The sequence below is a fragment of the Palaemon carinicauda genome, chromosome 35 (genome assembly GCF_036898095.1).
Source record: "Palaemon carinicauda isolate YSFRI2023 chromosome 35, ASM3689809v2, whole genome shotgun sequence".
Taxonomy (NCBI): Eukaryota; Metazoa; Arthropoda; class Malacostraca; order Decapoda; family Palaemonidae; genus Palaemon; species Palaemon carinicauda.
Genome location: NC_090759.1, coordinates 67667997 through 67683222, shown reverse-complemented (window position 1 = coordinate 67683222; position 15226 = coordinate 67667997). Strand labels below are relative to the sequence as shown.

General features: G+C 41.2%; 2 protein-coding genes across 2 annotated transcripts in view; both read left to right on the top strand.

Moving 5' to 3' along the window:
- Nucleotides 1-6775, top strand: part of LOC137627839 (proton-coupled folate transporter-like) — a 13224-nt gene extending 6449 nt beyond the window's left edge. Inside the window, exons 3-5 of the mRNA XM_068359248.1 lie at nucleotides 4411-4548; nucleotides 5695-5935; nucleotides 6502-6775. Of these exons, the coding sequence (XP_068215349.1) occupies nucleotides 4411-4548; nucleotides 5695-5935; nucleotides 6502-6553 (431 nt within the window). The 3' untranslated portion in view covers nucleotides 6554-6775. The remainder of the gene's footprint in view (nucleotides 1-4410; nucleotides 4549-5694; nucleotides 5936-6501) is intronic.
- Nucleotides 6776-7575: 800 nt separating this feature from the next.
- Nucleotides 7576-10359, top strand: LOC137627341 (microtubule-associated protein futsch-like). The gene is made up of 2 exons (XM_068358423.1): nucleotides 7576-7614; nucleotides 8152-10359. Exons 1-2 carry the CDS (start codon nucleotides 7576-7578, stop codon nucleotides 10357-10359), a joined length of 2247 nt encoding a protein of 748 aa, XP_068214524.1.
- Nucleotides 10360-15226: the final 4867 nt, after the last annotated feature.

Genomic DNA, 15226 nt, shown 5'->3' with positions numbered 1-15226 from the left:
ACTGATTAATGTTTACTACACCGCTTACTACGTAGGGTGAGCACTTTTTACTATGTTTACATAGGTGCTTTCGGGGAGTACATCTTTACTATTTGTAAATAATTTCTATTATTATTATTATTATTATTATTATTATTATTATTATTATTTACTTACTTACTAAGCTACAACCCTAGTTGGAAAATTAAGATGCTATAAGCCCAGGGGACCCAACAGGGAAAATAGCCCAGTGAGGAAAGGAAACAAGGAAAAATAATATATTTTAAAAACAATGACATTCAAATAAATATTTCCTATATAAACTATGATAACTTTAACAAAACAAAAGGAAGAGAAACGAGATAGAAAAGTGTGCCCGAGTGTACCCTCAAGCAAGATAACTCTAACCCATGACAGTGGAAGACCATGGTACAGAGGTTATGGCACTACCCAAGACTAAAGAACAATGGATTGATTTTTATAGAGCTCTTTCTTCTAGCATCTTTCAGTATTCTTGATGTCCGTGCAAAATAAATAACATTGATGAGAAAGGTGTTAAAGAAAAAAATAATTTAGGTGCGTTATTTATATTCTGAATACTTAAATAAGCTATTACTGTAGGCTTACATCATGCGGGTCAAAGAAAGAGGCTAAAAGGACAGCTGCCAGTAAATGTGGTTAATGATTGCAAGGATATGCAATTCTAAAAAACCTGACAAATTATAATTCATATATATATATATATATATAATATATATATATATATATATATATATATATATATATATATATATATATATATATATATAACCATGTTCGAGGGTATTAGAAAGGGGTATCAGGCAACCGACCCCTCATCTAAATGCTTCAATTTGATACTTTAATAAAAATATTTTTAAATATTGGAAGTATAATAGTCATAGTCATCAACAAGCATACATATGATTGCTTGAAAAATGAAAGATTGGTCTAATGACTTTGCGTCCAAGTTAGCCAATCTCTTGTCTATTATCTTTGGTTAATACCATATTAAGAATGAAGAGAAGCCTTTTCAAGGTAGTCGAATGAATGATGCTGAAACTGATTCGGAAATTAGATTACATAAAGTACAATGACCGAAGGAAAACACCACAGTTTTTTAGTAATAATTCGTGCTGATGGCCTTCACTATAGGGAGATATAGTAATGTGAATTATGAGCCTACCAATGTAACAATGGCATTAAATCTGCAACTTTTCCATTGGTAGAAAAAAATACTAATGAAACGTGAATGCTTGCAGTTCAGCCTTATCAGTTTTTTATGATCCCTTTCCTAATAATTTCATTATCATCTCTGACCTTGCAATGATAACGGACTTTCATCCTTAAAATCATATTTTCACAGTCTTTGGAGATTTACGTTTTGAAAAGTTACAGTTTCAATTTAACCTTTTTTTCCCTTAGATTCTTTATCTAGTACCCATCATGTAAGCTATATGACCTTGATATTGCAATTTAGAATTAGAAAAAAAGACCTTATCCGTCTTTTCACAAGTAGGCCTAAGCATTCCGATACAGTCTAACTACCAGAGTTTTAAGGCTTCCAACTTTGAGATATATATATATATATATATATATATATACATATATATATATGCAGAAGAACCGCAGGGAAAATGAAAATACAGAATATACACTTGAGTCCTGACTAGTTTCGTGATACTTCCTCTGAGGAAGTATCACGAAACTAGTCAGGACTCAAGTGTATATTCTGTATTTTCATTTTCCCTGTGGTTCTTCTGCATCTGAGCATCACGTTTTCCTGTGATTTTTACGCATATATATATATATATATATATATATATATATATATATATATATATATATATATATATATAATGTGTAGAAGAGAGAGATGGTGGGGAAGGATTGGACTGGATTGGTGATAGGAATTTAGCAGACCTAGAGTATGCTGATGATGAAGTCCTTCTTAGCAGAAAACCACAGGATTTGCAATGCTTGCTTACCACAATGCATGGAATATCACGCGACATGGGGCTGAAGATGAATAGAAGAAAGACAAAGATGATGAGAACGGTGTATGCAATGGAAGATGAAATATCATTGGAAGGAGAAAGGATTAATGAGGTAGAATCATTTAAGTATTTAAGAACAATGATCTCCAATACAGGGTCTTTAGAATTAGAGTGAAAGACTGAAAAAAGAAAATCAGACAATGGCTAGGTTAAGTAAAATTTGGAAATCAAATCGCCTAAAATTTCATATAAAAATCAGACTACTGTATCAGTTTAGTGAGATCAGCGTTACTCTATGGACATGAGTCATGATATGACAATGAAATAATCTCCAATAGATTTAGTAGATTTGAGAACAAGCTCTCAGAAGAATATTGGGAGTTAAATGGCAGGAGAGGATTAGAAATGAAACTATGAGAGATTACCCGAGTACCATATGCGGATGAGATCATGATGAGGGGTAGATGGAGATGGTTTGTGCATGCTCTTTGCATTCCCCAAAAGATTAGTTCACCAAAAGTTTAACTGGGCTCCACAAGGCACTAGAAGAATTGGAAGACCCAGGCCTACATAGCATGAAGTAGGAAATGATGAATGGAGAAGTATTGAATTCAAAGCTCAAGACAGAGACGACTGGCAAAATCTAACCAAGGCCCTTTGCATCATTAGGCGTAGGAGATGATGATGATGATATATATATATATATATATATATATATATATATACATATATATATATATATATATATATATACATATATATATATATATATATATATATATGTATATATATATATATATATATATATATATATATATATATATATATAGGCCCTATACATATATATATACACATATATACATATATATATATATATGTATATATATATATATATATATATATATATATATATATATATATATATATATATATATATATATATATATATATATATATATATATATGGAAGATAACCTCCCCATCTTGATGAAATAGTGGTAGTAAACAGTACTGTACATCCTGAAAAAAAAGTGGTTCTAGTTAGTGTCAATAATTTGGGCTGCAAATATCTTGTATCTCAAGAAAGGAGATTGTTGAAATAATGATTGTCTATCCCTTGGTGGGAGGAAATATACCCATCACAGCAGCTGAACCTCCTTTTGCAAAGCCAATGACAATCACAAATCCAACCTAGTGGGATGAAAAAAAAGAAGTAATTGCATATCAGCCATTGTGTGTGGGGAGAAAGCTGCAAGCATGGAGTTAGAAACCCAATACCCTGTATTATTCCATTAAAAAAAAGGTCTTGAATTTGTGTTGTTGTGATGTAAATGAGAAATCTATGATAGCTGATTTCTTCACGAGAGAATGCTTGATGCTTCAGCCCTAAGTGGTATAAAAGCAAAAGGGTAATGTGTGCAAAAATTGAAAGGAGTAAAGAGTGATTGTTTAGGTCCATGGGGTAGCTGAAAATTGTAGAGATAAGGAAGGGGTAGCAGCTGCAATAACGGACAGAGTTCAGGAAAGGTGAAAAGGTACAATGTATCACTTTAAAAATCTCTATTGGGAATTTTGAGCGTTGAAAGAATAAAACTTGAGCTAGGGAATGCCTACAGTATAGGTCTAGAAAAGAATGAAAGTAAAAAATAGCCTTTTTAGAAAAGTGTGAATCTCTATTTGACAGGCATCGAAGGGTGGCTGTGCTAAGATACAAATGCAAATGTAGGTGATGAAGGGTTGCTGTGCTACAACATATGAATGCAAATGTAGTGATAAAGGGTGGCTGTGCTAAGAGATACGAATGCAAATTTAGGTAATAAAGAGTGGCAGTGCTAAGAGATATGAATGCAAATGTTGGTGATAAAGGGAGGCTGTGCTAAGAGATATGAATGTGACTGTAGGTGATAAAGGGTGGCTGTGCTAAGAGATATGGATGCAAATATAGGTGATAAAGAGTGGCTGTGCTAAGAGATATGAATGCAAATGTAGGTGATAAAGAGTGGCTGTACTATGAGATATGAATGCAAATATAGGTGATAAAGGGTAGCTGTGCTAAGAGATACAAATGTGATTGAAGGTGATAAAGGGTGGCTGTGCTAAGAGATACAAATGTGACTGTAGGTGATAAAGGGTGGCTGTGCTAAGAGATATGAATGCAAATGTAAGTGATATTGAAAGAGATGGGGTCTTCGGTAGGGATGGAGTGCCTTGTATCCTTCTGGCATAATCACCACAAGATCTACAGACTGGAAGACTTAAATCTTCCTTAGCAACAAATGAAATATATAACCAATTTATCTTTGCCTTGAGATGCTTAATTTGTACAACAAACTTAACTTTCAGTAAAAAAAAATATAATATAAATGCTGTTAACAATGCAAATAAATTCTGTTAAAATCTGTTTCCTCATTTTTAGCATCCTGTGTCATCTTACCAATACTGAGTTACTACTTAAGGCTGGAAGACAGTTTACTAGGATTCGTGGGCTCAGTGTCACATATCTTCTATGGAATAATGGTTGGGACTGCCCCATATGATTGGATTCTATACTTGGGTAAGATATACTATTAATACGCACAGAAAAAAAAATGTTTTTCAGAATACAATACTCTAGGATATTCAGGATTGGAAAAAAACCTCCTAATAAACCACCAAGCATCCTTGGCCCTCCTATTAAGCATGCCTAACACACTTGAAAAAAACAGAGAAAACTGATAGAATAGTGTGCTTGAGTGTACCCTCAAGCAGGAAAACCAAGACAGTGGAAGACCATGGTATAGACTATCCAAGACTAGAGAACATCAATTTGATTTTGAAGTGTCCTCCTCCTAGAAGAGTTGCTTACCATAGCTAAATAGTCTTTTCTACACGTGCCAACTAGATAGTATATACCATGAAGTTAACGTAGTTAAACACTTCAAGTGAAGAAGAATGGTGTGGTTTGCTTGGTATTATTAGATGTAAGATAAAAGAGGAGACCATGTAAGGAATTTGGCAGACTATTCGGTAGACGCGTACAATACGCAAAGGAAAAATGAGCGGTAACCAGTAACCAGAAAGGAATCCAATGGTGTATTACCAACAGACAAAGAACTAAATAACTCTCTATTAGTAGTTTCTCAATGATGGCTGGTGCCTTGGCCAACCTTCCAACTAAATTCTCTAGCTTCTCGAACTTTACATTACTTTCCTATGTTCCCTTCTCATTTACAAACAAACCATCAAGAAGATACCTATGAGCCTAAACTTTGGTCTTGTTAACCTACTATACTGTATATCTAGTATGAAGACTGTATATGTAGGAGCTACTAATGCCTATAGAATACGTTAAGATAATGATAATTTTATGAAAGAGTGTACTAATAAAACCTAACTAATAAAATATACACAGTCAAAACGTGTAGTTCTGTACAGATTTGATAAATTTTCTGTAACCATTTAAAATGAAAATGATTTAAATAACATTAGACCTATTCAGTACAAATAGAAGAAAAAACTTTTATAGCCTTTACCATTTGGGCTGGATGTTCCTAAACTTCTCAGTGATGAAACTGGAATAAATAAAATTGCTTGCCCTCACCTTCGCCAATTCACAGTAACAAAACACTTCCTAAGTAAATCAGTATTTCTAATGTGGTAAACACTCCTTCCTAACTAAATATCTTTTAATGATGTGCGCTCACTCAGAGTCTCTTTCCAGCTCTCGTTGTTTCTTCCCTTGGCGCATTCGTGTTCATAGCTGCAAGATCTGCGCTGTCAAAGATTGTAGAAAAAAACGAACTAGGAGGGATATTTTCGATCATTGCACTGGGTGAAGCAGTTATACCAATTCTAATGCAACCTGCCTTCACTTACATTTATAGTAATACCTTGGAAAAATTTCCAGGCGCCATTTTCTTAATTGGATCCGTCATCGGTGTCATTGCCTGCTGTATTTTCGCGTAAGTGTGACTGTCCATGAAACGGCAATGTTCTTCATGTTCCATTACTTTTCTATCAATGCATCTTGACAATTACTATTCCGTACAGCCAATTGCCTTAACTATTCTCATTAAAATAAAAACTATATTGAATCTTATTACAAAGGTAATTTTGTTCAATTATGAAACTAGACAAAAAGTGTGCTCTTCTGTTTTAAGTATAAAGATTTATTCAATTCTACTATGTAGTTGAAAAGAATTGGTTTTGTAATACAGTGCAGTAATATCTTTCCATTAAGAGATGATATTTATATCAACTAGTTTACAGTATAATCTAAAACATAATACCCACATATATCTTTAAAAGTGTGTGATAATCCACCAGTCTGCACATCATTTTATCACTGATATCTTTCTCAGTGCTGGCTTCAATAACTAATAGACTTGAAAAATATTTACCTTAACCACTTTAACTCTCTTTCAAGAACCTATTTATCAACTGCTCATGAAACATTGAGGAATTTGATGAAAAAAGTATGAATAAACACACAGAAAATATTCGATAACAAGACTATTTTCTTTTACAGATGGATACTAGCAAGTCCTGAGAAAAAGGCTATTGAATCTCAAGGGGTTTGATCACTGCCTCGTACTCAAATATCCAGTAATGTACAAATGATTTACATGATGACAATTTATGAGCATCTTCTTGACTCTCTTGACTGAACGAGACAGTCATAGTATGTTTTCTAACATATGTAACTTCAATATTTACAGACCAACATCTACTTTGAAGACAAGTAAACATAACAAAGTACTGTGATTTATTTAACGCATAAAAACAAAATAAATACTGTATATTCTAAATAAATAATTAGATTTTGCTTTACCATAAAAAACCCTCATTATCTAGTGTTCATTATAAAGCATGAATACTTTATACAGTATTGAAGCTTTTTATGTAGAATCAATTTAGTATCCAGCCCTAATGATTCCATTTCTAATTTTCCTTCCTTTCCCTTTGGTCTCTTATCACTTATCAATCTTCAACTTACATCACCTTTTCTCCTTCACTTAGGAACAATTCTTCATGTTTCCTCTCTGAATCATATGCAATAATGGTCTTGTTAAAGATTTATCATTATCATTAGCAGAAATAACAATAATGATAACCATGATGATAAAAATAATAATATAAATATATTTCACCACACATTTGTTAATATGCGAATACAAACCCTGAACCATTTATATGGGTTTACTCCCAAGTCACCTTGCTAAGACCAGAACAAGAAAAATTGTGTATCAGAGTGCTTTTTTTCTTTCAGTATGCATATTAGTGATATAAGTGGTTTTTCAGGTAGTATGTGAACCTGTCCTGGACTTGAAGAGCACCCTTGCGGAACTCTCACGAGCCAGGTCGAGGTAGATCCGCTGCATCCGTTATGTTCGAACTGCTGTGGTAAGTGGTGTCCCTTTAGTTCACCCTGTGAATTCTATAGAGAGTGGCTGTCCTCACAGTGGGAAAAGTATGGTGCCTGTTGCAAAAAAAAGGCTGAGGGATAGATCTCCCTCTGCTTCTTCCTGTCCCGAAGACAAGAAGCGGAAACCTCTTCATGCAATACACGATCTCTCTCACACCGATCCTTCTTTACTGGACAATGGCATTGATTTTCGGATTAGTGAAACAGGCTTATGGGGTATAGTAAACCATAATCTATTCCTACTGATACTGATCCTTTGGTTTCAACCCTAGTACAGCCTGAACCTGAGACTACAGGTATCCCTGGTCCAAGACTACGCCATTTTTGACAGATCACCGTGTCCTCCCACGAGTGTGCTCAGTGGCGAGCATCACACATATCCTAGAGATTTTGCTCAGGGAGCCTTTTCTTATTTGGAGGATTCTCCAATCAAGGTACAGTACTGAAAGTATCTCCTTGTTCCCAGCTGAGAATACCATATCATGAGGTGAACAATAACTATCTCCTCTTCTATGGAGGTTGCCCTCTTAGAAGGTGCCTATTATTCTATAGCTCGTACTCATAGCGATTCCGGCCTGCCTCGTACGCATAGCGAAACTGGCCTGCCTTGTACACATAGCGAGTCCGGCCTGCCTCGTACGCATAGCGAGTCCGGCCTGCTCGTAAGCACAGCGAGTCCGGCCTGCCTCGTACGCACAGCGAGACCGGCCTGCCTCGTAAGCACAGCGAGTCCGGCCTGCCTCGTACGCACAGCGAGACCGGCCTGCCTCGGAAGCACAGCGAGTCCGGCCTGCCTCGTACGCACAGCGAGTCCGGCCTGCCTCGGAAGCACAGCGAGTCCGGCCTGCCTCGGAAGCACAGCGAGTCCGGCCTGCCTCGGAAGCACAGCGAGTCCGGCCTGCCTCGGAAGCACAGCGAGTCCGGCCTGCCTCGGAAGCACAGCGAGACCGGCCTGCCTCGGAAGCACAGCGAGACCGGCCTGCCTCGGAAGCACAGCGAGACCGGCCTGCCTCGGAAGCACAGCGAGACCGGCCTGCCTCGGAAGCACAGCGAGACCGGCCTGCCTCGGAAGCACAGCGAGACCGGCCTGCCTCGGAAGCACAGCGAGTCCGGCCTGCCTCGGAAGCACAGCGAGACCGGCCTGCCTCGGAAGCACAGCGAGTCCGGCCTGCCTCGGAAGCACAGCGAGACCGGCCTGCCTCGGAAGCACAGCGAGTCCGGCCTGCCTCGGAAGCACAGCGAGACCGGCCTGCCTCGGAAGCACAGCGAGTCCGGCCTGCCTCGGAAGCACAGCGAGACCGGCCTGCCTCGGAAGCACAGCGAGTCCGGCCTGCCTCGGAAGCACAGCGAGACCGGCCTGCCTCGGAAGCACAGCGAGACCGGCCTGCCTCGGAAGCACAGCGAGACCGGCCTGCCTCGGAAGCACAGCGAGACCGGCCTGCCTCGGAAGCACAGCGAGACCGGCCTGCCTCGGAAGCACAGCGAGACCGGCCTGCCTCGGAAGCACAGCGAGACCGGCCTGCCTCGGAAGCACAGCGAGACCGGCCTGCCTCGGAAGCACAGCGAGACCGGCCTGCCTCGGAAGCACAGCGAGACCGGCCTGCCTCGGAAGCACAGCGAGACCGGCCTGCCTCGGAAGCACAGCGAGACCGGCCTGCCTCGGAAGCACAGCGAGACCGGCCTGCCTCGGAAGCACAGCGAGACCGGCCTGCCTCGGAAGCACAGCGAGACCGGCCTGCCTCGGAAGCACAGCGAGACCGGCCTGCCTCGGAAGCACAGCGAGACCGGCCTGCCTCGGAAGCACAGCGAGACCGGCCTGCCTCGGAAGCACAGCGAGACCGGCCTGCCTCGGAAGCACAGCGAGACCGGCCTGCCTCGGAAGCACAGCGAGACCGGCCTGCCTCGGAAGCACAGCGAGACCGGCCTGCCTCGGAAGCACAGCGAGACCGGCCTGCCTCGGAAGCACAGCGAGACCGGCCTGCCTCGGAAGCACAGCGAGACCGGCCTGCCTCGGAAGCACAGCGAGACCGGCCTGCCTCGGAAGCACAGCGAGACCGGCCTGCCTCGGAAGCACAGCGAGACCGGCCTGCCTCGGAAGCACAGCGAGACCGGCCTGCCTCGGAAGCACAGCGAGACCGGCCTGCCTCGGAAGCACAGCGAGACCGGCCTGCCTCGGAAGCACAGCGAGACCGGCCTGCCTCGGAAGCACAGCGAGACCGGCCTGCCTCGGAAGCACAGCGAGACCGGCCTGCCTCGGAAGCACAGCGAGTCCGGCCTGCCTCGGAAGCACAGCGAGTCCGGCCTGCCTCGGAAGCACAGCGAGACCGGCCTGCCTCGGAAGCACAGCGAGTCCGGCCTGCCTCGGAAGCACAGCGAGTCCGGCCTGCCTCGGAAGCACAGCGAGACCGGCCTGCCTCGGAAGCACAGCGAGTCCGGCCTGCCTCGGAAGCACAGCGAGTCCGGCCTGCCTCGGAAGCACAGCGAGTCCGGCCTGCCTCGGAAGCACAGCGAGACCGGCCTGCCTCGGAAGCACAGCGAGACCGGCCTGCCTCGGAAGCACAGCGAGACCGGCCTGCCTCGGAAGCACAGCGAGACCGGCCTGCCTCGGAAGCACAGCGAGACCGGCCTGCCTCGGAAGCACAGCGAGACCGGCCTGCCTCGGAAGCACAGCGAGACCGGCCTGCCTCGGAAGCACAGCGAGTCCGGCCTGCCTCGGAAGCACAGCGAGACCGGCCTGCCTCGGAAGCACAGCGAGTCCGGCCTGCCTCGGAAGCACAGCGAGACCGGCCTGCCTCGGAAGCACAGCGAGTCCGGCCTGCCTCGGAAGCACAGCGAGACCGGCCTGCCTCGGAAGCACAGCGAGTCCGGCCTGCCTCGGAAGCACAGCGAGACCGGCCTGCCTCGGAAGCACAGCGAGTCCGGCCTGCCTCGGAAGCACAGCGAGACCGGCCTGCCTCGTAAGACTCCCTGCCTCGTAAGCATAGCGAGTCCAGCCTGCCTCGTAAGCATAGCGAGACCGGCCTGCCTCGTAAGCATAGTGAGTCCAGCCTGCCTCGTAAGCATAGCGAGTCCGGCCTGCCTCGTAAGCATAGCGAGACCGGCCTGCCTCGTAAGCATAGTGAGTCCGGCCTGCCTCGTAAGCATAGCGAGTCCGGCCTGCCTCGGAAGCATAGCGAATCTGGCCTGTCTCATATAAATAGTGAGTCTAGCTTGCCATGTACGCATAGCGAGTCCAGCCTGCCTCATACACCAAGAGGCCCGCAATCCAATTTTTCCCACAAAAAGATCCTCTTGGCTCGGCCAAAAAAACATAATTTTCTTTTTCAGGCAGTAACGGGACATCCACAGTTATGTACACAATGGATTTAATTTATAGGTTTGACTGATTTGGTCAATATCAAATTCTAATTCACCTTCACAGCAATCTTTTCGGAAGGAAAAAGTAATTACAGTTTCTACTAACTTTCCAGCTCCACGTGCTTCAGCTGTACTTGTCAATATGCTTACGTGTGTACGTGATGACGTCTCTGAACATGCAGGCATCCCTGTGGATACTCTCACTGTCACACAAAAGCATACATGCACTGATACACCTAGTGAACACGCCGCTATTCCAACCTCTATTGGAAGACAGATGCCCACCATTTCACAAGCTTTGACTCGTTCCGATTTGACTAATAGGTAGTAGGTTGGCCAGGGCACCAGCCAACCGTTGAGATACTACCGCTAGAGAGTTATGGGGTCTTTTGACTGGCCAGACAGTACTACATTGGATCCTTCTCTCTGGTTACAGTTAATTTTCCCCTTGCCTACTTATACACTGAATAGTCTGGCCTATTCTTTACATATTTTCCTCTGTCCTCACACCTGACAACACAAATTACCAAACAATTCTTCTACACTCAAGGGGTTACTGTACTGTATGTGTTCAGTGGCCACTTTCCTCTTGGCAAGGGTAGAAGAGACTCTTTAGCTTTGGTAAGCTGCTCTTCTAGGAGAAGGACACTCCAAATTCAAACCATTGTTCTCTAGTCTTGGGTAGGTTCATAACCTCTGTACCATGGTCTTCCACTGTCTTGGGTTAGAGTTCTCTTGCTTGAGGGTACACTCAAGCACACTCTTCTATCTTATTTCTCTTCTTGTTTTGTTAAGGTTTTTATAGTATAAAGAGGAGATATTTATTATAAAGTTGTTACTCTTCTTACAATATTTTATTTTCCCTTTTCCTTTCCTCACTGGGCTATTTTCCTTGTTGGAGCCCCTTGCCTTATAGCATCCTGCTTTTCCAACTAGGGTTGCAGCTTAGCAAGTAATAATAATAATAATAATAATACTAATAAAGTGTTCCATTGCCTAGGTGGAATACATTAGCTTCCACCACTCTTCCTATGTCTGCTCAGACCATTTGTACTGTAATTCAAATTTATCTAAATCTCAAGCTACTGAGAGAGTAGCGCAAGAGGAATTTTCTCATTTTCAGAAATATGGGAAGAGGAAGGCCTTATCCCCATAATCCCCGTTCCTCGAGTTGCTCCGCTGACAGCTGCAAGAGATAAACCTCTGGCCATGAAACAAAAATTCAATTCTTCCCCTTATTATTCAGCCTCTAAATACAGGCATTCTAGGTGGGATTAAACTAACAGATCTTTCTCTTCACAGGTATCCAGCTTGGACAAAGAATCAACGGCTGATCAATCTCAGTCCTATGTAGACAGAGAATCCTTTTAGAGGAATAACCAAGGCTCTCTCCAATCAATCTCAGTAAAGTCATTTCATCACCCTAACCATAGACGAGAGAATTAAGAAGTTGCAGAAAGTGAAAACTTCTGCAGTTATCCCTAAACATGAATCTCGCTTAGCGACTCCAAAACAGGAGCTTATACCTTCTACGTTGACTACATCATCATTGATAATTCTCTAGATCCCACTCTTGAGGCTACTACCAGCAATGCTGGTGTAACCATTCTAGAGGTCCCGACCTGCTCCTGGCTGGTACACTGGTGAGGGGCAAGGAGTCTTTCTTGCATTACAGAAAACATGAAAGACCCAGAGGTCAAGATACCATACAAATGAATTGTCTATATCCTGAGCCAAGGCTTTGGAATTCCTTTTGCATAACAGTTTCCATTTGGGAGAATTGTATTCTGAAATGACAAGATTCTGTCTTAGTCAAATTCTCAAAACAACTGTCTCTCACTCTTCTTAGGGAATTCCAATGTAATTGATCATCCAGTGCTCTTCCCTCTGGCAGAAATAGTTGCAGTAGTGAATAAGAGCAAGAAGGCTAACTAATTCTCTTCTTAATACTGTAGAATGCATGTTCTTGACCAACAAATTAAGATGCGATTCAGCAGCTGAAGACCAGACTGGAGAGAAATGCTTGAAACAGAGCAGAATGAAAGAATTAAAGCACTTTGGAATAGATTGATCCATGAAAATCCTAAGACTTCCTCTATATGCCAGTATTTTTGCTATGGAAGAAAAAACAGACTGAATGTGTTTCTCAAAAGTAAATGTGCTATCAAGAATCACACCTAAAAGTTTAAGAGTCGTAGAGTTAAAGAAACATTATCAATGCTGACATCCGGATGTTGAGAAGCCACTGTCCTCAACCTATTTGCAATCATACTTCATTTGCACCATGTATTAACTTGATATAGTATAAAAAGTAACGGGCCAAGAACACTAACTTGTGAAACACCAGATATCACATTCCTATACTCAATGGTGCCCATTAACAACAATTCTTTACAATCTATTACTCAAAAATTCAGTAATGATGCTAAGAAAAGACCCACCAACTCCCAACTGTTTGAGTTTGAAACCAAGGGCCTCATGATTAACACAGTCAAAGGCAGCACTAAAACCAAGTCCAATCATATGAACTTCCTGACCACAATCAAGGGATTTCTGTACAGCATTGGAGATTGTAAAAAGGCCATCACATGCTCCAAGGTTTTTACGAAAGCAAAATTGCAAACTAGGGATCTATTTAAATGTTTTGCCAAAAGATATTAAAAAACTTTAGATAATGAGGGAGTTATGGAAACTGGGCAGTAATTAGCTGGACTTGAGCTACCACAAACACATTTATATAATGGAGTTACATTATCAATTCTCTACTAAGTGCTTAAAGAACCTCTTCTTGTTAACTTGCAAAAAAATAACAAATAAATTACTGTAGAGCTAAGAAATTAGCAGTCTTTATAGAAAACAATGGAAAAATATCATTTGGGTCTACACTTCCACAAGCATCAAGGTCCATGAAAAATGTTTTAATTTCACAGGACCAAAAGGCTAAACTAGTTAGTTTAGCCTCAGGAAAACAGGAATGAGGAAGATAAAGTTTCTCATTACTCTGCTTACTGTCAAACACATCAGCCAAAAGAGTTGCCTTTTCTTTTAGACAGTGAGTGACAGAGCCATCTGGTTCAAGGAAAGGAGGAACTGGTTAGTCTACAAAAAAAATAATTCAGATTCAAGCATAACCCACCACTTATGTTCCTGGGTTATACCATAAATGGTTTCTTTTATGGTTAAACAGTATTTTTTTCAGTTGAAGCATAAAATCTCTGAGCAACAGCTCTTACCTGAGTATAGTTATTCCAAGTTAAATCTGATTTTTTACCCTCCCAAAGATTATAGGCCTTCTGCTTCTCTAAATAAGCATTTCTAAAATCATCACTGAACCAGTATTTGTCTTTCATTTGATCCTTTGGCACACAAGATAGGATATGCCTATCAATTATATTGACCAGATTCTCATTCAAAAGAACAACATGCTCAACAATTTAAGGTAATTTTGACCAATTCAGATACAAAAGATCACTCATAATGCCATTCCAGTCAGCTTAGAATTTATATAAATATAACACGAATATGGATACATCAGGGACAGGTTGCTCAGTCTTAACCACTAATGAAATCAAGGCATGATCAGATGTCGCAACTAGAGAACCAACCTTACTTGTTACAATGCCAGGTCTAAGCAGTTACCAGACCTGTGAGTAGCTTCACTTTCAATTTGCTCGCAGCCTGATTCAGAGGCAAAGTTCGAAGCTCTAAAGTCATGGCAGTCAGTAGGAGAAAGAGAATTCAATCACTCCCTATGGTGAGCATTGAAATCATTAACAAAAACAAGAGGCTTTTCTATCATCTTCTTGTATCTTAGCCCTAATGGTAAGAAGACAATCGAAGATAGAAACAGCCAAGTCTGGATTCTGGTAGACTGAATACAAATAGCTGTTATACCTGAAACAAACTTTTATTACCTGAATCTCATGACGTCCACATTCATAATAGGACTTATGAGAAGCAGTCCTAATATACCTCACAATTTCCCTTACCCTAGGAATGCCATCCTGTTTCAAAATTATTGGTTTCTTAAAACATAGAAAAAGAAGCTCAGATAAGTGCCTCATTTGAGAAACCAAATTTCTGAGCATAAAAGAACATCACTGTCTGGAGGCAACTGTAAGATCCTGAATATTCGCACGCAGTTCACGAATACTGCAATACAGTAAACGACACTGGCGAAGTCTAGGACGTACTGGTCAAGGATTTTGTTCAATGTCTCCAGACAGGATAAGAATTAAAAGCAATAAAAAGAGATTCATCATACTTAAAAAAACAAACTTAACAGATAAGAATTAAAAGCAATAAAAGAGATTCATCATACTTATAAAATAAACTTAACAGTGTTTCTTCACTGCATGTTACTCATTTAGAATTCTAAAAATTGGTAGTCTTTATTATACTTTTTGGATGTCCTTTTACATAATTTAGGGTAATGGTGTCATTCTTTTATTTTGCTCTTTTAAATATTGTT

Coding starts and splice junctions, on each gene's coding strand:
- LOC137627341 (XM_068358423.1), top strand. CDS start 7,576: ATGGCATTGATTTTCGGATTAGTGAAACAGGCTTATGGG. Junction 7,615..8,151: donor TAGTGAAACAGGCTTATGGG/GTATAGTAAACC, acceptor TCGTACGCACAG/CGAGACCGGCCTGCCTCGGA.